This window comes from Typopeltis vanoorti, chromosome 1 (genome assembly GCF_054136105.1).
Source record: "Typopeltis vanoorti isolate ZY-2024b chromosome 1, IOZ_Tvanoo_1.0, whole genome shotgun sequence".
In the NCBI taxonomy this organism is placed as follows: domain Eukaryota; kingdom Metazoa; phylum Arthropoda; class Arachnida; order Uropygi; family Thelyphonidae; genus Typopeltis; species Typopeltis vanoorti.
In genome coordinates this window covers 16,348,984-16,376,356 of record NC_143549.1, presented here as the reverse complement: position 1 = coordinate 16,376,356, position 27,373 = coordinate 16,348,984, and the positions used below count along the sequence as shown (strand labels likewise).

Sequence of the window (27,373 nt, the reverse complement as noted above, 5' to 3'; positions counted from 1 at the left end):
GATTCAATGTGTCCACATCCACAACACACTTGGGCAATGCATTCCACTCGCCAACCACCCTCCAGGCAAAGAACCTGCTTCTCACTCCTCTGCTCACACCCTCCTTATACAGTTTCCAGCAATGGCCTCTTGTTCTACTTCCCTCTCCAATTCTATGAAAAATCTCTTCCATATCTACCTGATAACAACCCCTGACCAGTTTATATGTCTCAATCATATCCCCCCTCTTCCTCCTATGCACGAGGCTCTGCAACTTACATTCCCTCAATCTCTCCTCGTACTCCACATTCCAAAGACCACTGACTACCTTTGTGAATCTTCTCTGTACCCTTTGACCAACATATCCTCGTCACCATGAAAACCGGCGGCCAAATCTGTGCACAATAATCCATATGAGGCCTGATCAAGGCCTTATAGAATGGAATCATAACCGCTCTATTTCTGCATGTCAGGATTCTCCGCATCATTGCCATTATTCGATGTGATGTCCTCACGACTTGTGCAATGTGGCCCCTGAATTTCAGGTCCTTGTCCACCATCACTCCTAGATGTTTCATCTCCTCTACTTCTGTTAAAGTTATAACAAAATCAATTGAATCTACTACTGTACAGCATATATTGCTGTACTGTAGTACTACAGTATATTGCTGTACTGTACTGTAGTACTCTGTTTATTAAAATTCATAAGTTAGTACTTACGTTTCGATATATTGTACCACGAGTACACCATATTTTTCACATTGGAAGTATTTAAACTTGGGAAAAAATTACTGCAGTGATTGCAGTTAGTTAATTACTAAAATTTCAGAATAACCATACGTTCACCGTGCATAAAATTTTTTAATATTTATTCTTGCTTTGGGTCTAAAAACATAAAAAGTTATCTTTGTCCTCCTAACATGGAGGTCTGGATGTTCTGATATCCTTCTTGACTGCTTCAAATTAAATATCAGTAATGATCGATTCTAATTTTCTTTCTTTTTCTTTTTTGAAGTTGGTTTGTCGATCTTTAACACAGGAAAACCTCCCCCTCCCCTCTCTCTCTCTCTCTCACTCTCTCTCTTTTAAAAATCTCTTTTAACCAAAAGATATTTTTAGAGAACCAGCTTCTTATTGATGTCCCAAGTTAATCAGAACTAAAAGTATTCCTACTCCCTTTGGAGAATAAAAGACATTAAATAATTTATGTATAGAAGTGAAGCATATTAACACGCGGACCCTGCATAGGAAGCGGGAATAACGCGAAGAAGAAGAAGAAGAAGTGAAGCATATCACTCGGAGAACACGATAGTCAGCGTGGGTGAATGCCAAGAGCTTTTTGCGGACTGACTCCGATGGAAAATGAAGATTGCTTATAGGGTATAGCGTGTACGCATCAGTACTGTCCGACATTGAGCTATACATGTCTGCGATGCATATAATGGATCTCCTGAATGGAAACAAGAAACCGGAATCGTGTTGTTGAAATGATTTAAAAATATCTTCATGTATCATCTCATGCAACAACAAATTGAACAAGCCTTTCAAGTGAATGAGTGAAGGAAATCATTTCTGATCTCAAATACTAAAAAGTACGCCCCGGTGGGTTCTTCACATGCCTACAGAGGAACTGAAATAGAAACAAGTGAACCAGCTTGCGTTTAAGTTAATGGAACCAGGTTGGTCGATTGAATCCCACTGTAACAAACTTAGAATTCCACTGTGGCGAAGTTTTTCAAAATTATTTAGGATTATGCCATTTTCGTCTGTCGATATGAGATCCAACTCTTCTTACTGGAGGCCTGAAGTAGTTTCAATAGTTCGAGTGTTGTTCGTTAGAGGAGGGGGAACCGGATTATTTAATCCTTAAGAATCCTTGGTGATATCTAGCATCTTAGGTACTAAATATACTCTAGGTTTACAACCGTTCTTGGGGGGGGGGGGGAGAGATTGATGTGAAAAGAATAATAAAATTTATCCACGCTTCTTATTCAGTAGGAAGGCGAATGCTGTAAATTCTGATTTAGAATAACATGAGAGAGAGAGGAAGAAAGGAAGAGTTGATATTGTAAGAGCATCTTACCATTTCTGAAAGCAATACACACTGTAGAATATGGTAGCAAAACTTCACAACATTTCGAAACAGCATGATTTTTATTCATGTGAAAACAGGAGAATTTATTCAAAATTTGTGTCTGTTATTATCGTAAATCTGAGCACTGACTTTGTAACGCGGCAAAAATTGAAGGAAGATTTCATCGAAGTTCATCCTAAAATGCAGAAGAATTCATATTAATTTATAGGTCTGGAGACCTCTACTGAGTGCCGATGAATAAATATAAAAAAATTGAGTGGGATTATACTGTGGCTATATTACATTTGTTAACCACATGTATTCTCAGGCCGATTTACCTTTTTTGCTGACTAAAAAAAAAAAAAAAAAAATTCAGCAAAAAAAATTGTCACGGCTCTATGAGACCAGGTTATGGCTGATATAACCCTCTAGCATATAATGTTCCATATACTAGGCTTCAAGATGTAGATCCAGTTTCGAAGTTGCTAAAACTCTTCAATTGTGGATGAATGGGGGTATATTCATCTGCATTTCGAATTATATCTGCACACTACCAAAGTGCATTACTCTCGTGTTACTTTAAAATATTTTCTAATCGCCTATTGACTAAATGAATAAATGAATATGTTCACATGTCATAATATATTCATGATTTAGGCATTCAAGAGACATTCATTACGATCTTCGTTATAGTAAATTATTTTTCATATGCTTTTTTTTTTCATCTGTACAGATTTTATAAAATTTACTGATTTGACATCTTTGCTTAAAAGATTTAATATCGAGTATATACACAACAGATTCCCTTCTCTGTTGTGTGTGTGTGTATATATATATATATATATATATATATATATATATATTATTCAGCTTGTTTTTCTACCCAGCTCGCCAATTGTGGTAGGATTGGGTCTACTATCCCCATGGTGACCCACTCCATCTTAGGGGAGTGTTTATTAACTTGTATGAATGAATGAAGGTGAAAACCAATCACAAACATCCATAAAAATATCCATATATATATATATCGATGTTTTTATGGATGTTTGTGATTGTTTTTTGATTTTATATATATATATATATATATATATATATATATATATATATATATATATATATATATATATATATATATATATATATACATACCTTTTTAAACTAGGTAGAAAAGTATATATATATATATACCTTTTTTAAACTAGGTAGAAAAGTATATATATATATATACCTTTTTTAAACTAGGTAGAAAAGTATATATATATATATACCTTTTTTAAACTAGGTAGAAAAGTATATATATATATACCTTTTTAAACTAGGTAGAAAAGTGTGTATGTATATATATATATATATATATATATATATATATATATATATATATATATATATATACCATTTTAAACTAGGTAGAAAAGTATATATAAATATATATATATATACCTTTTTTAAACTAGGTAGAAAAGTATATATATATATATATATATATATATATATATATATACCTTTTTTAAACTAGGTAGAAAAGTATATATATATATATATATATATATACCTTTTTTAAACTAGGTAGAAAAGTATATATATATATATATATATATATATACCTTTTTTTAAACTAGGTAGAAAAGTGTAAGCATTTAGTTCCATATTCCATTTAAGTGTCCAAAGCGTAAAATTAATAAAAATAATACATTTTATTTTAGATCCTATGACTCTATGCTTCTACGTGTAAAATAAAAACTATATACATATAATCATAAGTAGATCATGCAATTTCTATGAAATCATTTTCATACGTGTTCCAATTCTCTTCCCTCTTCCCATGAATTTGATAAAAGTGGATAATTTTTACGGAGTCACGTTCATGATACTTATCAGGAATCTTTTCAATGAGCAAATTAGTCGTAAATTAAAAAACGTTAGTGTGTAGCTCAGTGGATGTGGCGTTTGCATACCACGGCGCTTGGCTGCACTAAGGAAGACTTGGTTTCGAGTCTAGACGGCGACCAGAGGAAAAAACCCGCTTTCCCGTGCCAGAGATCGAGTTTTTTCTCCCAGAAACTCCGGTTTTTATTCCCGTAAACCCAAGAAAATCGACCGTAGAATCCACATTATTTCAGACATTAAATACGAGTGTTAGAGTTAGGGACCACGAGTTGGCGGCACCTGTAGAGCCGTCTCTCTTCACTGCGTGCCGCTTAATTAGTGATAGCCTTGGGCCAGTTATCTCTGATTGGGTTCCAGTGGAGATTGAACTGCCCACTCAGTCTCCAAAATGTTAGATAGGGCTAAAAACGGCCTCGCCTACTCCGTGTATATACGGGAATAAAAAGGCGTTAGCTGATTGGGTTTTTTTTAGTAAAAAATTTAAAGCTATCAAAGGAAAACTTGTTTTAGAAAACCAAGCTATCAATACTTTATAGGAAGTCCAATATGCCGCTCTATTTCTTCTGCAGTTATCTAAGATTTCTATATCTTATTCTTTTTGTACTATTTTGTTCGAATATCCGTGTTTTTATTTTATTATATTTTTTATCCCATTCATAAATTTCATTCATTTATGTTAACGATTAAATTTTATACCGACAAAGTAATTAACTTTTTATTATGATTACTGTATATTTTAGTATGGCTCAATCGCTGTTTTGTTTTTTGTTATTTGTTTTCCAGGTATTACGCTTTCACCTATATCTGCAGCTAGTTTCCATCAAAAATTCCATCAAACTAAAATTGAAGCACGTTTTATGGCCGACTCTGCCTTTGTCCTAGAACAAGCAACCCTAAAATTGAGCGAAATGTAAGTTTTCACAATGTGTTTGTGTGTCATATCTTAATCTTAACAGTACCTGCCATTATGATCCTTAAATCAAAATGACATTGCAGGTTAAACTCCACTCTTCGACAAATGACATCGAGATTTGAAAAAACGGAATTAGGTCACTGCTCGGTACCATTACCCCCTTTGATTCGTTGCTCTAGGCATGAGCGTTTCCGAAGAATAGATGGAAGTTGTAATAACCTTTATCATCCAAATTGGGGCATGGCGCTAACTCCGTATCGTCGACTGCTTCCTCCCGATTACGCTGATGGTAAGATTTATTTATGTATTTGTTTTTCGTCAAGCTAAGAAGTGTAGTATAGAAAATATATATTGCCTGAATAGAAAAGCAATTATCTTACTTCGTGCATTTCGAGGTTAATCTGAAAGATTCTTGTAGCAAGAATGCTTTTAGATTCTTCACTGATGATAACAGTGAACTACGGGATCCGTGTCCATACATAGCAAATGCCGCTGAGATTTTCATTGAGTTGAAACATGGATTTAGGAATGTCGGCGAGAAAAACTGATTTCACATTAACGCTTCCTAAGCAATTGACAGATAGACATTGAAGAGTTAGCACTTACGTAAAGCAACCTCTCTTTTTTTCCGCTTGCAATTAGAGCTTTAGTTCAATTTCTGAAAATAAAACTCTACGATTCAGTTATCATTCTGAATGACTCTAAGACATCGAAAATTACGAAGCATATCCAAAAGAAAGTGCTAGCTTTCGGTATCCGGAGAGTTCATCGAAAAACAGTTTACCGAAAGACAATTCATCGAAGGCAATTCATCGAACAACAATTCATCGAAAAAGCAATTCACCGAATAAACAATTTATCGAACAACAATTAATCGAAAAGACAATTCATCGAAACACAATTGATCGAAAAACAACAATTCATCGAAAAATCACAATTTATCGAAAATACAGTTCACCGAAAATGAATTATAAGGCGTGGGGGGGGGGGAGAAGATGTGTGTGCAATTTTTTTTTTTTTTGGCTTGTTTTGGATTATTTTGAGAGGTATATATCTTTTTATTATCCTACTATTTATAACTACTATTTATCCTACTTCGTTCGGAAAGCGATTTTTTGGCAGGGCATAGTGGTTGCAGTGAATGATATCCACTGAGGTGAGTATAGTTGAGATGTTAAAAGAACATTTCATAAAGGGATTTCATCCTCGTGAAATTTTTAGCTCATATTCTAACCGTTGATGAAACATGGCTTCGTCACTATGACCCAGAGAACAAACAACAGTCAATGGAGTGGAGACACAAAGGTTCTCCATGGCCAAAGAAGTTTCGAACCAAACAGTCAGCAGGGAAAGTTCTTGCCATTGCCTTTTAGGATACAGATGGTGTAATCCTTACCTTACCTCAAGAAAGGTGAAACTGTTACAGCAGCTCTGAAGGAATTGAAGGAGGTACTGAAGGAAAATCGGTTCGAGAAACTAAGCAGAAGCGTGTTGCTTTTGCAAAACAATGCACCTGTTTATGAAATCCAACAGACAATATACGACTTGGGATTTCAATATCTACCTCAAACACCATATTCACCAGGACTGACCTCAGGGCCAGCCCTAGAAATTTTGTCGCCACGTGCAGAGCATATTTTTCCGCCCCTTCCCCTTAAAAAACTATTTTACTTAATTATTTATACACAAATATAAATATACGCAAAAGAAGAAATCCATCGGAATCAAATCGGGACTGCGCGGTGGCCACAAGCAGTGGGATACGCGCAGTCGCCATAATGTGGAGTTGCTTTATCACGTTGGAAAATGAGGCCCTACACATTCTCAATCTGGAGAAACACAAATTTCTCTAGCATATTTAGGTATGCCACTCTCGTAATCGTCTCCTCATGGAAAAAATGGCTCAACAATGCGATCATGCATGATCGCATTGTTGAGCCATTTTTTCGAACCAACTCGAAAATTCCAAAACAGAAAACTCAACTTTAAGAAACATCTCATCGCTGGAAAATGGAAGACTACAAAAAAACTTGGCGTGAATGTATAAAAAAAAGTCGTCCATCCTAAACTTATTTTCTACAAAACTGCAGAAACCGAGAAGAGAAAAATTCTACAGCTCATTTAATGAAACTGCTGAAAAGGACTTCAGCATCCTACGTTTATCGAGAATGTCAAGCGCCTTTATCAGGGCGTTTAACCTGAAGGTGAGTTAGCCTGTCTCATACGAGGATGGAAGGTTTTTTCTCTCTGAAACTTGTTTTTTTTCTTGTCGAAAAACAAGCGAACCGAATTGGAAAAACACGCAGGGATTTAAGGCCAGTTGCTTCTTTCTTAATTCAAAACAACTCAACCCAATTCCAATTTCCTTTAGCACTGAGTTTTCTAATTGTGATCTGCCGACCACTGACATCCTTCAAAAGTCGAATAAGACTTCCAATCGCTGCTCATCTAAATATAACACCAGATGAGTATGCTTCTAAAAAGTTTACAGGTTTGTTTTTTAGGACTCTTAATTCATCATTCCTTATTTTATCATTTTCCTTTCCTAGAGAATATTTTAACCTTTTATTTATTTTTTACAAACTGCACCGATCACCTCAAAACCCAGAAATATACCCACATATATACTCCTCAGTATTCTTAGCCTAATCCTCTCCCTTATTAACTGCAATTACTTGCTTTCGAGGTTATTCGGGAGATAAGTGCATGCGTCACTCCTGTCGATGAGGAAACAGAAACAGGAGTAAATAAGTGAAACGTGATTGAAAAATCTTCAGGAATGAATTTTTTTTCAAGTTTTCCAATATTGTTTACTCTGAATTCCTGTATATTTTATTATTATATTCTGAAAAATATTTACATCAAAGAATCAATTTATTATTAGTAGTAATATTAATTATTAATACTATTTTCCCTTATCCTCCTTAATATAATGATTGTTGATATAGCAGTGCTGCTTTACTAAGGAATAATTACAGAACAATATGGATTCTTATTGTCTTTCTTGTCCGATTTGCTATTTCCAGGAGGAAAAGCCTAGTCATCTCAGTATTAGCCCTACTAACTTACGTTCAGTAAATTTATTTGTTTATTACATTTATTAATGAAAAAATTTTATTTGGATTTCGTATTTCAAACTTTTACAAAAAAATGTCGAATCCTTTCGGTTTTCAGTTCGGCTATATTCGGGGCTACAAAGAATAGTGTCGAAATTATGTATACAATAACTCGCAGACTTAGCAGAATTCGCAGATGTTTTCAGAACAAGAAGCTGAATGCACGGTTCAGTTTTAGTTCGTAATGGATCACTTCCAGTGCGCACGCAGTAGACGTTTTGCGAATACACACTACACATCGCATACGACCTATAACTGAGCATCTGCAGTGATCGCTAATTCATAAGTAGCACACAACATAAATAAAAAAAAATGAATTTTAATTAGGAAAAGATTTTTGGAAATTTTTCTAGTGTTTTTTCCTTTTCTTTGGGGGGTTCCCGGGCCCCTTGGCCCCCCCCCTCTGGGTGCGCCACTGATCACTTCTATCATGATATTTCCGTAAGGAAGTTCATAAATGATATTAGCAATTTCGCTATGGCTGGATGAAATTTAATGAATTTTTAATTTCAATCGACTAGACTTATTGTGACAAAATTTGGTAGAACGAATTTCTTAGCCTATTCCTCCCCTTATTAACTGCAATTACATGTTTTCGAGGTTATTCGGGAGATAAGTGCATGTGGTACTCCTGTCTTCTCTACAGATAAATCGCTAACTGTACAATGAAGCAGGATGTACACTTACATTAAATGCTCTAAAATGCAAGAAAATAATTATTACGTTTCAATGATCACTTAAATATGTTGTCTGTATCATGAGTAATGTTCCGCATTGTTACTGAAGATTTTTAAACAATACTTTGCAAGAAAAATGACTTTTCGATGAATTATGAAAGAATTCATCGAAAATTTTTCAATGAATTGTTTTTTCGATGAATTGCATTTTCGACGAATTGTCGTTCAATGAATTGTCATTCGAGGAATTGGTCATTTGATGAATTGCCTTTTCGACGAATTGCCATTCGTTAAATTGTCGTTCGGCGAATTGCTTTTTCGATGAATTGTTGTTCGATGAATTGCATTCGATGAATTGTCTTTCGATTAACTGTTTTTCGATGAATTTGCCTGTAACCCTAGCTTTCGAATTCTTACCTAAAGGTTTTTAATGGGTCTCGTGATAAATTAAAGCGCAGGTTTGAATCACTGTTGAGCCTCCCTAGATCCAGCACTAATATTAGTGATACAGATAAAGTAGTTATCAATGTTTCCAGCGGTCCACTAACAGACAGTGAACATTTTGTTTTATCAAAAGGACATGATTTTGCCATTGCCATAAGGTACTCCTGATGGATTTTTTTTAATAACATAGACAGAGGTATTCGATCCTTATCTCAAAAAACAGCCAACAGGTTACGTTGTGAATGTGCGAAAATTCTTTTTAACGCCAAGCCTCTTCGTCCTAATCTATCTTACTCTGAATTTAAAGCACTGAAATCTCTGAATAATAATAATTTAATTATTACGAAAGCTGAGAAAGGCTGTAGTTATTCAAGATAGGAAGAAATATGAGAGAAAAATATCTGTATTACTCCGAGACTATTCAACTTATAGGCCCCTTACATCGGATCCTACCGGGAGTCAATTGAAGAGACTTAATTTACATGCGATGAAGATCAAAAGAAAAAACTTAAAACCTTCTTCGGTCGTCCACCTAGATTGTATGGTCTTCCGAAAGTTCATAAACCAAGTATCCGTTGAGGCCAGTTGTAGATTGTATACGTTGTCCCACTTACAAAATTTCTAAATTTTTATCAAATTTACTCACTTCTTCAACTAGAAGAACTGATACTTTTATAAAGAAATACTTTGGATTTCAAAAATAAAATTTCAGATCTTTATTTGGACGTTTCTGATATCATGATCAGTTTAGATGTTGTTTCTTTATTTACAAATGTTCCTTTATCTGAAAGCATTAAATTACTGCAACAAGAATTTCCTTCAGACATTGTAAAAATATTTGATTTTGTAATACATTCTGGTTATTTTCCTTTAAAAACAAGTTTTATCAACAAATTGAAGGAACAGCAATGGGCAGTCCTCTTTCTCCTGCTATCGCCAACTTCTTTATGTAGCACTTTGAACAACGTATTTTTGACAACATTTCTCCCAGACCTAGTCAGATATGTCGATGACATTTTTGCTATCTGGAATGGCTCTTCTGATGAACTTCAGCAGTTTCTCTCTAAGTAAAATGCACTTCATCCAAGGATCCAGTTCACCTTACAAATAGAATCAAATAAGCAGTTAGCCTTTTTAGATCTTTTAATTCTTCGCCAACCAGATGGTAATCTACATTTCTCAGTCTATAGAAAGAAGACTCATACAGGCCATTATATCCATGCTGAATCTCATCACCATCCCAGTCAAAAGGCAGGAACTATTAAAACACTGGTTCATCAGGCCCACTCCTTTTATTCTTTCTTCAGACGATCTATTACAAAAAGAACTGCAATATATTGTATCCTCCTTTTTATCTAATGGATATAAGAATTCCTTCATCAAAAGAGCTTTGAGTAGTTTTAATATGTCTTCCTCTTCAAATACAGAAGAAATAATGCGCATTCCTATCCCGTATGTGCAAGGCATTAGTGAACGTATAGCAAAAGTCTTAAAACCACTGAATATTTTTGTTGCCTTTCGACCTTTCAGAAAAATCTCCACCCTTTCTCAGTGGAAGCTTGTCCTTTGTCCTTCTCCAAAGGACAAGCTTCCACATCTTAGTTATCCAGGTGTCTACCAGATTCCTTGCTCTTGTGGATTATCTTATTTTGGACAAACAGGAAGATCTGCCTGTATTCTGCTAGAACAGCAGTCTTACATTCTATACCTGGAACCTGAACAGTCTGGACTTGCAGAACATGCCATCAACACTAGACATAGAGTTCATTGGAACAAGACAAGAGTCCTTCACAAAAGTCGATTCCTCATGGAACGGCTTTATAAAGAAACATGTGAAACTTTATTTCACCCTCCTAACTTAAACAGATCCGATGGTTTACATCTATCCCCTTTATGGGAGATAGTACTTTATATATCAGTTAATCTTTCCTAACTTTTTATTATATATATATATATATATATATAAAGAAACATGTGTTTCTCTATACGACTAAAAAGCCCAGAATTATAACAAATTGAGATTTATTTGAAAACGCAACATGTTTCGTCAAGATTGACTTTATCACGCGTTAAGAACATAGAAAGATATTAAAAGACTGAAATAAATATTGAGACACTCTAAAGCTATACAATTATAAAGTTACGATATTCGACCTGTAAATTACAGTTATTATGAACTTGTGCTATAGTCCATGTTAAAGTTCTATTGTTGTACACCTGTGCGTGTGTGGAACCACACGATCTCCAGTATCTGATAGTAGAGCTGAAAGAGTCAGGCAAATTATAGTGAGATTATTGTTCATATGAACAGGGTCCAACGTGATTTCTTTTGACTCGACAATGCGGCGTTCTACCTCCTCATGCGTAGGTTTGAAGTTGTCTAATTTACTTCATGTTGGCGGCTTTCGTTGTTCGTGTTTATTGAAAACAGGACATAGCCTGACAGGGCAGTTGCTCTGGTTCTCTTATAAGCAGTGTCTCTCTGGTTCTCCTCGAGCCGTAAGAGAATAGATTTCTCCGTTTGGCCATAGTAAGGTTTTCCGCACTCACATGTGACTTTGTATACACCTGGAAATTGTAGAAGGTTGCGAGATTGTTTATAGTTGCTGAAACTTGATCTTATTTTTGGAAGAGTCGAGAAGCACGTTTGTATGTTGAATTTCTTTAAGATTCTACTCAGTTTTTTGGATAGTGTGCTGATATATGGCCAGGATATATAACCTTTGGAGTCGTTCTGTGTCTCTGCGTTGCTACGTTGACGGTGGGATAATTGTTTGTTGATACTTTTTAAAGAGTAGCCATTGCTTTTAAAGGTCCATATAAGATGTTGTAGTTCTTTTTTTAGTTCTTCTTCATCTGACAGTACAGATTTTGCACGATTCGCAAGAGTTGATATAATACCCAACTTTTGCGCTGGATGGTGATGTGAGGACGCATGCAATATCTGTCCGTGTGTGTTGGCTTTTTAAATAGATAGACTTTCATTGATTCAGGCGTCTTAGTGAGTTTAACATCAAGGAAACAGAGGGAACTATTTTCTTCAATCTCCATGGTCAATTTTATATCCTGATGGAGGTTGTTTAAGTGGTTGAGAAATTCGAAGGTAAATTATATAATCAAAGGATTAGCTATGGGAAGCCCCCTCTCTTCTATATTAGCCAACATTTTTTTCGAGGATTTCGAACAAAAGGCAATCTCTTCTTTTAGTTTAAAACTAAGAATTTCGCTTAGATATGTGGACGATATATTCCTCATATGAGAGCATGGTATTGAGAATCTTTACCGGTTTCTCAACCATTTAAACAACCTCCATCAGGATATAAAATTAACCATGGAGATTGAAGAAAATAGTTCCCTCTGTTTCCTTGATGTTAAACTCACCAAGACGCCTGAATCAATGAAAGTCTATATATTTAAAAAGCCAACACACATGGACAGATATTTGCATGCGTCCTCACATCACCATCCAGTGCAAAAGTTGGGTATTATATCAACTCTTGCGAATCGTGCAAGATCTGTACTGTCAGATGAAGAAGAACTAAAAAAAGAACTACAACATCTTATATGGACCTTTAAAAGCAATGGCTACTCTTTAAAAAGTATCAACAAACAATTATCCCACGTCAACGTAGCAACGTAGAGACACAGAACGACTCCAAAGGTTATATATCCTGGCCATATATCAGCACACTATCCAAAAAACTGAGTAGAATCTTAAAGAAATTCAACATACAAACGTGCTTCTCGACTCTTCCAAAAATAAGATCAAGTTTCAGCAACTATAAACAATCTCGCAACCTTCTACAATTTCCAGGTGTATACAAAGTCACATGTGAGTGCGGAAAACCTTACTATGGCCAAACGGAGAAATCTATTCTCTTACGGCTCGAGGAGAACCAGAGAGACACTGCTTATAAGAGAACCAGAGCAACTGCCCTGTCAGGCTATGTCCTGTTTTCAATAAACACGAACAACGAAAGCCGCCAACATGAAGTAAATTAGACAACTTCAAACCTACACATTTGCCATGAGGAGGTAGAACGCCGCATTGTCGAGTCAAAAGAAATCACGTTGGACCCTGTTCATATGAACAATAACTTAAACATTGGTATTCTAAGCCTGGCTCCCACTGATGAGACCTCAATAAAGGCCGAAACCGGTCTGGGTTTCGGCCTTTATTGAAGTCTCATCAGTGGGAGCCAGGCTTTAGAATACCAAGCATAGCTTTAGAGTGTCTCAATGTTTATTTCAGTGTCTTTTAATATATTTCTATGTTCTTAACGTGTGATGAAGTCAATCTCGACGAAGCATGTTGCGTTTTGAAATAAATCTCAATTTGTTATAACTCTCAGGTTTTTAGTCGGTTTATTTAGTCGGTTTATATTAAAAATGAACATATCCCAACCCCGAGTTAATAGTATATTTATATATATATAGAAAGTTTTTTAAGGTCAAAGCACCTTATGGTAACTTGTTTTGGTAAAATACTTATAAGCTCTGTATTATTTAAACCTTGGTATTCTAAGCCTGGCTCCCACTGATGAGACCTCAATAAAAGCCGAAACCGGTCTGGGTAGTGGCCCCTTGCCTTTAATGCATAGCATCATACATCTCCTCAAGGAGATGTGCTTTGCATTAAGGGTAAATACTAAGAATAGTGATCAGAGCTTATCCACCTTTACCGCGAGTTGCCTAAAACTTGCACTACGTGCGGGTCACCCAGACTTGCACTACTTGCAGGCACAAACTTGACTGACTTGTCTGTGTGCTTACTTGGGAAATGGTTTATAATAGCTTGGTATCTTTAACATATATATATATATATATATATATATATATTCATTTTTCTAAATTAACTGACTTAAAACCCGAGAATTATAACACAATGACATTTATTTGTAAAAACGCAACATGTTTCGTCAAGAATGACTTCATCAGGCGATAAGAACATAGAAAGATATTAAAAGACACTTAAATTAACATTGACACACTCTAAAGCTATACAATTATAAATCCATAATATTCGACTGTAAATTACAGTTATTATGAGCTTGAACTACAGTCCGAGTTAAAGTTCTATTGTTGTACACCTGTGCGTGTGTGGAATCACGCGAACTCCAATATCTAATAGTAGAGTTGAAAGAGTCAGGCAAATTATAGTTAAGATTATTATTCAAATGAAAAGGGTCCAAGGTGATTTCTTTTGACTCGACAATGCGGCGCTCTATCTCATCATGGCAGATGTGTAGGTTTAAAGTTGATGTCCAATTTATTTCATGTTGGTGGCTTTCGTTGTTCGTGTTTATTGAAAGCAGGACATGGCCTGACAGATCAATTGCTCTGGTTCTGTTATAAGCAATGTTGCGCTGGTGCTCTTCGAGACGTAGTAAGATAGATTTCTCTGTCTGCCCATAGTAAGGCTTTCCGCATTCGCAAGTGACCTTGTATACACCTGGGAATTGTAGAAGGTTGTGAGGTTATTTATAGTTGTTGAAGCGTGATCTTATTTTTGGCAGAGTCGAGAAGCACATTTTTATGTTAAACTTCTTTAGAATTCTACTCAGCTTTTTGGACAGTGTGCTGATATATGGCAGGACGATATGATCTTTGGAGTCGTCCTGTGTCTCTACGTTGTTACGTTGACGGCGGGATAATTGGTTGTTAATATTTTTTAGAGAGTAGCCATTGTTTTTAAAGGTCCATTTAAGATGTTGTAGTTCCTTTTTCAGTTCTTCTTCATCTGATAGTACAGATCTTGCACGATTCGCTAGAGTTGATATAATACCCAACTTTTGTGCTGGATGGTGATGGGAGGACGCATGCAAATATCTGTCTGTGTGTGTGTCTAAGATTATTATTCAAATGAAAAGGGCCCAAGGTGATTTCTTTTGACTCGACAATGCGGCACTCTATCTCATCATGGCAGATGTGTAGGTTTGAAGTTGATGTCCAATTTATTTCATGTTGGTGGCTTTCGTTGTTCGTGTTTATTGAAATATATATATATATGTGTTTGTGTGTGTGTGTGTGTGTGTGTGTGTGTGTGTGTGTGTGTGTGTGTGTGTGTGTGTGTGTGTGTGTGTGTGTGTGTGTGTGTGTGTGTGTGTGTGTGTGTGTTCATGAGCACTGACTCGATATTTAATCACTATCAAACCGAGAATAAGTTAGAAAATTTTAATGATACAACTAGTTTCGGTTTATTATGGCCTTCATCAAGTTTCTACCTACAAAAAATAATTAAAGACTGAAGATATTAAGAAAACTGAGAAGCACAGGTTAATTGTATTAGATAATTAAAAATAAAAAACGTTGTATTAAAATTCCAGTTGTTTTATTTACGTGGCATTGTTTATTGTATGCATGGTAATAGGCTCTCGAGAACGCCAGTATTGAACAACAGCAGTATGGCTCTCAGGGATGTTGTAGCTGAAATTACTGTTCGAATATTCAGGATTAAGGACAATCTCCCTGGATTCCACTATCTTTCTTTCAAATTCATCCTTGCAACGGAAAATGTTTTCAGATCTATCCCAGGAAACTGAGTGACCTTGAAAATTATCATGAGGATTGTTAGAGAAGAGAACATGGCTGGATAAGGCACTAGCATTTGATCTTTTATAGGAGATGTCTCTTTTATGCTCCTCCATGCGAAGTTCAACAGATTTATTAGTTTGACCGTAATAAGGAACATTACAATCACACCATAGTTTATATACGATAGGATATTTTAGATTATGATGCTTAGGTTTAGGATGGCTTATAAGAGATCTGATTTTTGGAAGAGTGGTGGATAACGTCCTGATGTTGTACTTTTGAAGGACTTTTTCCAATTTTTGGGAGGCCGAACTCATGTATGGGATTGAGATGTTACCTTTAAAATTGGTAGTTTCTGTATTGATGTGCCTAGGAGGATCTATAAGAAATTTCTTAATTGTTCTTTTATGATATACATTTTGTTCAAAAATATGTGAGAGGTGAATAATTTCTTTTTGAAGCTCATCTGGATCGTTTAAAATAGAGCAAGCTCTGTGTCCTAAAGTGGAAATAGTTCCGAGTTTCTGTGGTGGAAAATGATGAGAAAGACTGTGAAGATATCTATTAGTATGTGTTGGTTTTCTGTACATAGAGATTCTAAATTTTCCAGAACAGCGTGAGAGTTTTATATCCAGGAAAGGAAGGGAGTTATCATGTTCTAGTTCTGCCCTGAATTTTATATTTGGATGCTGGTTATTTAGATGATGAAGAAAATTCGTGAGAGAGTTTTCACCATGACTCCATATAATAAAAACGTCATCTACATAACGTTTCCAAACTTTTGGTTTAAATGAGGAGGAAGATGTAGCTCTTGTTTCAAAGTCCTCTAGGAAAATATTCGCCAGAATGGGGGATAAAGGGTTCCCCATCGCCAAGCCCTGGTTCTCTTGATAGATTGTATCTTGATATCGGATGTAGCCAGATTGAACGGAATGCTTTAATAAACTAAACAATTTTTTGGATAATTTATCCTTGAGAAGAGAAAATAAATTCTTCTACACATGTACTCTAGAGATTTTTTTTAAAAAAAAAATTAAAATGAATACCTAACGTAATTTCTATACAGTACTCTCAAATGTTCCAGCCATTTCGGATATTAATCGGTGCTTGATGATAAAATCATCATCAACTGATGGAAGCATAGTCCACCTTACCTAGCAGCTGATATGTCAACGATGGCAAAATTTTGTATTTTGTCATATTGTACCTTTTCGGACTGATTTTAGATATGTCCAAATTATAATGTGTCACACAGTACTCATACTGTAACAGCAACACCACTGGATAATTTCGCTCTTTTCTAACTCAGTTTGTGCTAGGAGTAGTCTTCTGTGTTGTTCGACTATCCGATTTGCTACTTTTTAAAGCTAGTTCTACCTACCTACGAAAGACTGAAACATTTTATGCGTGTGATGAGTATCACTTAATAAATGAGCTAATGAGTTACTGGTTAATTAATTGGACTCTGTTGTATTAGCCAAGCAAAGCACCTTTGCATTTTCAAGCTACTGCAGGCTTTCAGTCATGACAGTAATTTTACACCACGAGATTAAAATCATCTGCCACATCAAAATACTTGATAAATATCTATACCATAGTGAAAATCGAATCATGCATCTTGCAGATTGAAAGGTGTGAAGATAATATCCCCTGGTTAGGCATCAAATTCGCTCTAGCATTGGAGCAAAATATTATGTGTTACTGGGATAAAAGTTGAAAGATATCAGAAATGACACTTTCTTTTATATTTATAAAGAAATATTCTTATAAATATTATATAAATTATACGGTATATAAAAGTGTATTTTACTATAGGTGTAGCATCACCAAGAAGAAGCAAAAGTGGCAAGGAGCTGCCATCAGCAAGGACAGTGAGTTCTACTATATATAACAGTCATCCTCAAAATAATTGCAACTGTACTATGCTAACTATGGTGTGGGGACTGTTCATAGATCACGATCTCACCAGTACTGCTATTAGCCAAAGTAAGTAAACTCTGATCATTAATTATTCATAGGGTAACTGAAATGAATCTTCTGTCTGAAACAGAATTCTGTATTTAAAAACTTCAAAACTACATCGGTTAATGATGATAATAATAATAATAATAATATATATATATATATATATATATATATATATATATATATATATATATATATATATATATATATATATATATATATATATATATATATATATATATATTATATATAAATACAGGGTGTTCGGGATAAATTTGACAGTTTCGTAAGGAAAAAGAAAATCTTCTTTGTATCTATTAAATTTAATGAATTGACAAAAAAACATTACAGGCAGAGTTAATTACAATACTATCAACAAGATTTACTCAAAATAACCACCATTAGCATCGATCACAGCTTCAATTCTGCTTCGGAACCTCGAACAAGCTGATGCTACAGTCTCCCTGGGAAGGGCCGCAAAAACTGTTTTAATTTTATCCATTAACTGGGCTTTTGTATTACTGGAAGTGCGATTGGTGTCTTTTTCAACTGCGCCCCATACAAAATAATCCATGGGGTTAAGGTCTGGGGAGTTTGGAGGCCAAACATTTGGACTGGTGAAGTCGTAGAAATTTTCAGACAACCATTTTTGACTTTTCCCAGAGGTGTGGCAAGGGGCCGAATCCTGCTGCCATACATACGGCCTACCATTGGCTACCCTTGTTATCTAGGGCTTGACTACAGTTAGCAACTCCACGAACAAAGCCCGAATTCCAATGCCAGGGTTCTTCAACACCTGTTCCTGCAGATTTGCGAGGAATTCTGCTGTACGAACGCAATCAGATCGTCTGCTAGGGATCTTTCTTCTTGCTACATCCTCGTAGTCACCATTGCAAGTCTCTAGTTCATGCCTGATTGTTTTTACTGTATTCAGGGAGCATTGGGCAGCAGTCGTAATATCCTTATTTTGATGGCGGGCACGAATCATCATGATACAAGTTATTCTCTTCCATGATTCAGGTGGGTTCCAGCTATCCATCCTTTCTGACATCTTGTATATGAATGAAGAAGGATCCAAATTTTTAAATGAAGAGAAGTGTGTGTTAATACATGTAACTTACGGAAAAATATAATTAATTATAAATATGTCAAATTTATCCCGAACACCCTGTATATTATATATAAATATATAATATATATATATATATATATATATATATATATATATATAAATATATATATATAAATATATTATATATAAATATATTATATATAAATATATTATATATATATATATATATATATATATATATATATATATATATATATATATATATATATATATATATATATAAATATATAAATATATATATATATATAAATATATATAAATATATAAATATATATATATATATAAATATATATATATATATAAATATATATATATATATAAATGTATATATATATAAATATGTATATATATATAAATATATATATATATATAAATATATATATATATAAATATATATATATATAAATATAAATATATTATATATATATAAATATATTATATATATATATATATATTATATATATATAAATATATATATATATATAATATATATATATATATATAATATATATATATATATATTATATATATATATATATAATATATATATATATATATAATATATATATAAATATATTATATATATATATAATATATATATAAATATATTATATATATATAAATATATATATAAATATATAATATATATATAAATATATAATATATATATAAATATATATATAAATATATAATATATATATATAATATATAATATAAATATATAATATATATATATAATACATTACAATTGTGAATAACAGATACTTGCGTAGCTCAGTGAATGTGGTGCTTGACTGCACGAAGGAAGACCTCTTGATTTCGAATCTAGTCGGTGATTAGAAGAAATTTTTCTAAGCCTTTTTTCGACCGGTTCCCGAATTGGTCGATCTCTGGCACGGGCAAGCGGGTTTTTCGTCCTGTAAACTCAAGAAAAATCGACCGTAGAACTCACATTATTTCAGACATTAAATACGAGTGTTAGGGTTAGGGACCGCGAGATGGCGACACTTGTTGAGCAGTCTCTCTTCACTGCGTGCTGCTTAATTAGTGATAGCCTAGGGCCAGATATCTCTGATCCCTATATATACGGGAATAAAAAGGTGTTTGCTGATTTTTTTTAGATACTTGCGAGTTAATAATATTTCCTAAATAATAATAATATATTTTTTTTGAATAAGTAATATTTTTTTCATTGCTAAAATATTTACACATAGATATATATACAATAGTTATCTTGAATATAATTTAAAAAAATTTTTCTCCATTGGATTTCAGTTAAGAATTTTAATAACACTCTTTGCCTCTGTATGGTGCATTTATATCGCATCTTCTAATATTAACAGTGATGATTATATAGAATTTTTATTTTATTTTTTTGAGTGTATAACTAATATAATAATAATAGTTTGTGAGGCATTTTCGGAGGCATTTCTGATTTCTTCCTCGAAGGATTTCAGAGCTTACTTATCTGAGGAAGATAATAGATGGCGGTGGCTTTGTGGTTATGTTTCTATACTGGTCGCAAGCCAGGTGTTGATTTTACTGTTTGTTGGTAGGTGCTTGGATGGCTTCAAATGCTATTACACAGCTTAATTTTTTTTTTTTTTTTTTTGCAAGCTGGATTTGGACATAATGTGTTTGTTTGTGTCCTTGTAGTGGTGATTTTTGAAAGTTTTAATTGACATGTTAAGTTCAATAAAAACTTTCCGACAATACTTACTTTTAGTAAGTATATGTTTGGTCGATGCTTCCGTGGGTCCGTAGGATGCTCAATTCCTGGAAATTTCCAGGTCAAAATTGCATCAAGTTTTATAGGAGTTTGTCTTTTCAAGAAATGGTTTTATACGGATATAACAGGCTTTTGGTGCAAGAGATTTCTTTTTCACATCTCCTCTTCCCCAACATATTGGCGCAGTCTGAAAAGCGAACTGAAGTTCGCTTTTCAGACTGCGAAGGTTAGGAGGTATTGTTTTCTTATCGTAAATAGAATTAGGGATCGCCCTTGAGAGAGATGACGATGATTAGGACGACTTGATCTTTCAGTTTTGAACATTTATAAGGAAAAAAATCTAACCCCGTTGATGTAATGTGAATTAATGGCATTTTTTACTCATGAGAACTAGTCCATCCAGGATTTTTTTTGTTAGAGTAGAAAACATAAGTGTGTATTTGTATATGTGTCTACTGTATATACATACTCGTATATACTGGCATCTACCTAACAGCGTTGAAGCAGGCCTAGATCCATCCTGTAGCCAGACCAGAAAAAGAGAGAGAAAAGTCAGCTATCTAAACACCATTGCTCTCACCAGTGGCGCACTCTGGATTTAATCTTGGGAGGGGGGGGGAGAATGAGTAGACGATTTGAGAATGCACACTACACATTGCATACGATCTATGACTGAGCTACGATCTGCAGTGATTGCCAATACATGATACTCGTGATCTCCTCTGGCCCGGCTCGGGCAAACGAAGTAGCGCACGGTCCGCCCGAGCACTACTTCGTTCGCCTTGCGTTCACAGCGGCCGTGATTCCCGAGAGCTATAGGGTATTCCCACCTTATATGACCGCTAATTCACAAGTAGTGTCGAAATAGAAGACACAACACAACATAAATAAAAAATAAAAAATAATAATTTTAATTAGGAAAGGATTTTTGGAAATTTTTCTAGTGTTTTTTTTTTTCCTTTTTTTGGGAAGAGCTGGGGTTTAGGGAGAAGCTTCTCCTATTTTGAACTATTTTGGTATTTTAGTGAGTAAACAGCGAAATTACCTTCGTAAAAAGTCTGTCAGGTGCTATTTTTATGACCTGTGTTTATTTTCTTTTTTTTTCTTTCGCGATGTGAATTTTTCTAGTACAAATTTTATACAAGATCTCGTAAAACCTATATGAGTGCTACAGAGTGCATCAGGAGAAGAAAAGAAAAAGAAGCTGCCAACAGTACTTGGTATTCCCAGCTGGAACTCCTCCAAAGTACTAACCAAGCTCAACGCTGCTTAACTTCGGTGAGCGGCCGAGAATCGGTGCGTTCAGCGCCAGCTGACCATTGACAAACAGCCAACTCGTTGTTCCGTTTTTCTGCAATACCACAGTAAAACACACTTTCTATTAAATTAGTGTACTTGTAAGCTATTTTGTCGAATTTAGTAATATAACTCCTTCCATCACACTACTGCTATGGACGAATGGTTTAGAGCAACTGTCTTTTGACTGAAAACTCTAGATTTTTTAAATTATTCTAGGATTTAACAATTTTCCTATTTTCACAGAAACGCTATAAAAATTCATAAATTATAAAGCAAATTATGATAATGAACGGTTACGTGAAAAATATTTTATTGAAGAAAATGACACGTATTACAAATACCGTTTGTTTTTTTATCTTAACTATAAATACTTATTTTTATTAAAGAAAATGGAATAAGGAAGTTTTCCAACAATTATAAAAAGTATTCATGATGAGATTAGGATTAGAGGCCATCCCCAGAAGGTGTATAAAAGTGGTGAAAAAAGATATGAGGAGTAGATTTTTTGCATGGAGAGTTGTTGGTGAGTGAAACACATTGCTGGAGCGCATTGTGAATCTTGGATATGTATCGAAGTTCAATATGATAAACATGTTTCTGGTTGAGTGGGCCTCCTGCAATGAATCTACTGGAGGTTACTGTATTAATAATATGCATTTATACAGTAGTGAATAAATTAATCTGAACAAGTCAAATTTTCATTAAGTTTTTGGGTTGTCTGGTTTTTGTTTCAGTTCATATTTTGGCTGCATGCTTCTACTGTTTTAACTGTCTCTAAGATGTTTATTAATAGCGTAAACAGTTGACATTCATACTGTTTTATTCATTTTTGTGTAGCTATAAAGAGACAGGTATCTTTTCTCCTGACAGAAAAGGAAAATGTGGATGAAAAAGGAAATCTATACTTACTGAAGATCGTTTACTAGTTAGGAAAAGCAAAATGAATCCAAAATGATTATTATTATTATTATTATTATTATTATTATTATTATTATTATTATTATTATTATTCAGGCCTCCATGGAGTCGAAAGACTCATCATGGGAGGTCCCCCCCCCCTAAGAAACACAAAGTCTATCATACCACTCCTTAAACTCATTGACCGTTCTCGCTCTCACCACTCCATTAGGCAATGCATTCCATGGCTCAACCACCCTCCACGCAAAGAAACCACTCCTCACCCTCTTGCTCCAGTTCCCTTTCGTAACTTCCAGGGATGGCCTCTTGTCATCACTACTTCCCGCTGTTCAACCAAGTGAAAGAACTCCCCAGTGTCGACCCTGTAACCACCTCTCAATAGTTTAAAAGTCTCAATCATATCAGCTCTCCTTCTTCTATCCACCAAACTCTGCAGTCCACATTCCCTCAGCCGATCCTCATAACTATCATTGTACAGTCCCAAAACCATTTTTGTTATCTGCCTTGGTACCCTTTCCACAGTTAATTTTATCCCCTTCAAATCCTGGGGACCAAATCTGAGAACAATAGTCCAAGTGTGGTCTGATCAGGGTCTTATACAACAGAATGATAACTGTTTTATCTCTGCAGGCCAGTGTCCTATTCATTATTGCAGCAATCCTCTGTGTTACCTTTGCCACCTTTGCAATATGTCCCCTAAATTTCAGGTTTCTATCAATCATCAACCCCAGATCTCTTCTTCTTCCCATACTTCCTTCCTGCATAGAGTATGCAGTGTCCCATTGATGTTTCCCAAACCTCAAGACCTTACATTTTGCTGCATTAAACTGAAATCCCCATTCATTTGCCCATCTATCTAGCTTATTCAAATCCTCTTGCAGGGCTACCACATCTGCACTCTTACTAGTAATCCTTCCCAGCTTCGCATCATCTGCAAACAACTGAATATCCCCTTGCAATTCACTGGCAATATCATTGATATAAAGGTTAAACAATATAGGTCCTAGTACTGAGCCCTGTGGGACCCCACTTGTAACCCTCTGCTTCCTTGAAACTGCTCCAGCATACACAACTCTCTGATACCTATCAGACAGCCAATCCCGAATCCAGTTGACCAATCTGACATCCAGACCCATGTGCTGCAACTTAAATATCAGCTTATCATGTGGCACCCTGTCAAATGCCTTTGCTAAGTCTAAGAAAATAGCAGTATATGCCTTTCCCTCATCTAATGTTCTTGTAACTTTATTATAAAAGGCTAGCATATTGCTAAAACAAGAGTGCCCTTTCACAAATCCATGTTGACTCTCACAGATAACATTACCCTCATCTGCCCAATGCTGTATACGGTCCTTCACTACTTTCTCCAAGATCTTAACAACTACTGATGACACACAGACTGTCCAATAATTAGACACTCCCAGTCTGTTACCACCCTTATGCAATGGCACTATCTTACCTTCCTTCCATTCCCTGGGCACCTTTGCCGAAGCCAGACTTTATTGAAAAGCCAGGTTAAAGGCACTGTCAGTTCCCTAGCACATTCTCTCAAAACTCGTGGTGAAATACCATCCAGTCCCAAAGCTTTACTGACATCCAGAGTACTCAGTATCTGAAACACACTCTCTTCCTGTACCTCTAAACCTCGAACCAGCCCTATCCCTCTAGCATTAAAACTGACTCCTCTACGATGAAATACTCCAATGAAGTGTTCATTGAACAATTCCACTATGTCCTCTGCATCAGTCACTTTATTCCCATTTTTATCCCGCAAATAGTCTGCTGTAGACTTAAATAGAGACTTGGAAGCTAATAGGATTAATATTTCTGACATGACAGCTTTTCGAAGATTGTTGGAAGCAGGGAGGACTGCCTACAGAAAAAAAAAAAAAAGAAGAAACAACTGTTGATGAAGAGTATGCAGAAAAAGAGGCTCCAGTGGGCAAAAGTATACAAAGATTGGAAAAATAGGATATATTCTCTGATGAGAGCCATTTCTTTGTCTAAGGAGAGTGAGTACCATATGTTGACAAATCAGTGGCTGAAAAGACTTCTCCTGCATGACACATGACAGCCCAGAATCTTGCTCCATTCCACACTTAAAAAAAAAATTGATTTTTGAGGAACTCTTTCACAACATCCAATTGCTTCAGTGGCCAGGTAACTCTCCTGACATTAATCCAATAGAAAATTTTGTAAGCCATAGTGAAAAAGATACTTGGAAAATTAAATTATGATATAAAGCATATCCCGTGTAGCTCAGTGGATGTGGCGTTTGCCAACCACGGCGCTTGGCCACACGAAGGAAGACTTGGTTTCGAGTCTAGTCGGCGACTAGAGGAAATTTTTCTAAGCCTTTTTACGACCGGTTCCCGAGTTAGTCGATCTCTGGCATGGGCAAGCAGGTTTTTCCTCCCGGAAACTCGGGTTTTTCGTCCTGTAAACTCAAGAAAATCGACCGTAGAACCCACATTATTTCAGACATTAAATATATTGTGTTAGGGTTAGGGACCACGAGATGGCGGCACATTCGAGCCATCTCTCTTCACTGAGTACCGCTTAATTAGTGATAGCCTTGGGCCATCTATCTCTGATTGGTTCCAGTGGAGATTGAACTGCCCACTCAGTCTCCAAAAGTTAGATAGGGCTAAATGGCCTCCCCTACTCCCCGTATACGGGAATAAAAAGGCGTTAGCTGATTTTTTTTTTTTTTTTTTTTATAAAGCATAACTTAATACAATCCATTATAAAACTATTGTTTCGAGATACAGAAATAAGAAAAATATGTTCCACATTGGTAGAGTCTGTGCCTAAGTGAATTAATGAACTTATTAGAAACAGAGTAGCACATATAAATTATTAGGTAAAGCTGGAGTTTAATTTTTGTACTTATTTTCTTGCAAAATTAAAATTTTTCTTTAAAATTTGAGTGAGTGTTCAGATTAATTTGTTCACTAATGTATATGTAAGCATCTATATGATGCAATTGGAAGAATGACAGAACATTGAACCTTTTCATTGGAAAAGACACCTGAGTATGAGAGAAATGTTGAGTTAGCCAATCTCATACAGAGGTTGCAGATTTCCCAACATCTTGAAAACTCAGATTTTTACTCCACATACAGTTGACATTCATACTGTGGAAGATTGTGATTGAGATGATTGGTGGTGGAGTGTTCTTCTGTGATGAGTCCTTGGAGGTATCACATGATAATAATAATAATAATAATATGCAAATATGCCTTGAATAGAAGTTTGTAAAGATGAATTTTGTTGTTTTGCGGTGATGAGAGTTTAGATTTCAAGATATTAATTATGATTTTATGAAACTGAAGATATTTTATCTTTCTCCAATTGTGACAGAGTACTGATACAGCAACTGTGGAAATGAAAACCTTGTACCTCTTTGAAAGTGTAATCTTGGCTTAATATTTCGTTTTATTTTATTTTTTAGGACTTTCATTTCAATTCATTTGAATCTTAATCCAATTAATGCTGCCTATATTATTAATGTTATTATTATTTTTACCCAAGACCCCATAGAATCAAAAACTCATCTAGGAGGTCTTTTTATCATACACAGATCATCATAGCGTGCTTTAACCACACTCAAATTCTCTGCAGACACCACACTCTCAGGCAAGGCATTCCAATCATTCACAACTCTGAATGAAAAAAACCTGCTTCTCACTCCCCTACTCACACCCTCTTTATACAGTTTCCAGGGATGATCTCTGGTTCTCCCCCGATCTCCCACTATTTTCTGTAGAATCTCTCCAACATTGATCCTATAACAACCCCTTACGTGTGAGTTTTGAAAATGAGTGAGCCACAGGACTTTGGACTTTTACAGGCTGTTTATTTTGTACATTAATGATGTTGAGGATATTGATGTGAGATGGGAGATCCAGCTATTTGCTAATGATATATGTGGAACTACAAGGGGGGGGGTATGAAGAGCTCTGGAGACAGCTTGCAGGTGTAGCGTGGAATGAGGAGTTAGCTGGAAAAGAGAGCAATGCAGCTTGGGGGATTTTCAAAAACTGTTTAGTAGATGCAATGTCTAAATGTATTCCAAGGGTGAGAAGGTTATATAAGGTAGGTGTGAGATGGATGAATAAAGAGATTAAGCACACAATACAGAGAAAAAGGGCATTGTGGAAGCAGGATAAGTGAAAATAACCAATTCCATGAAGTCTACAAAGGCCAAGCAAGGAGAGTGACTTGGTTGGTGAGGGTAGCTAAAGAGAGATATGAACAGCAGTTGGCCAATGAAGCCAAAAATAATCCTAAGGAGTTCTTTCGATACGTAGCCAGCAAAAGAAAGAATAATTATGGAAGGATGACATTGATTGGGGTATAAAGTATATGCAGAATGTGTGGTGGAGATACTTAATGAGCAGTTCATAAAGGTCTTTCAATCTTGTGAATGTGACTTCATGGAGGGATTGAGAGCAGTTGATGATAGGGAGGAGAGACTGACTGTAGGTGAGCAAGAGGTGTATGGGGAATTGAGTAAACTAGATATTAATAAGGCTGTGGGACTTCATAATATATCACCAGGTATTCTGAAAGAATGTGCCAGGGAGTTGACATCTGCCTTGACATATTTTTTTAATATGAGTCTGGCACTCGGTCAAGTTCCTAAGGAGTGGAAGGAGGGCACGATTGTGCCACTTCATAAAGGAGGCGATCGAATTCAAGCA

General features: G+C 35.3%; 1 protein-coding gene across 1 annotated transcript in view; it reads left to right on the top strand.

Moving 5' to 3' along the window:
* LOC150109808 (chorion peroxidase-like) overlaps window positions 1-27,373 on the top strand; it is a 197,943-nt gene that overhangs the window by 39,193 nt on the left and 131,377 nt on the right. Inside the window, exons 4-6 of the mRNA XM_090396224.1 lie at window positions 4,724-4,850; window positions 4,937-5,142; window positions 17,440-17,610. Of these exons, the coding sequence (XP_090252350.1) occupies window positions 4,724-4,850; window positions 4,937-5,142; window positions 17,440-17,610 (504 nt within the window). The remainder of the gene's footprint in view (window positions 1-4,723; window positions 4,851-4,936; window positions 5,143-17,439; window positions 17,611-27,373) is intronic.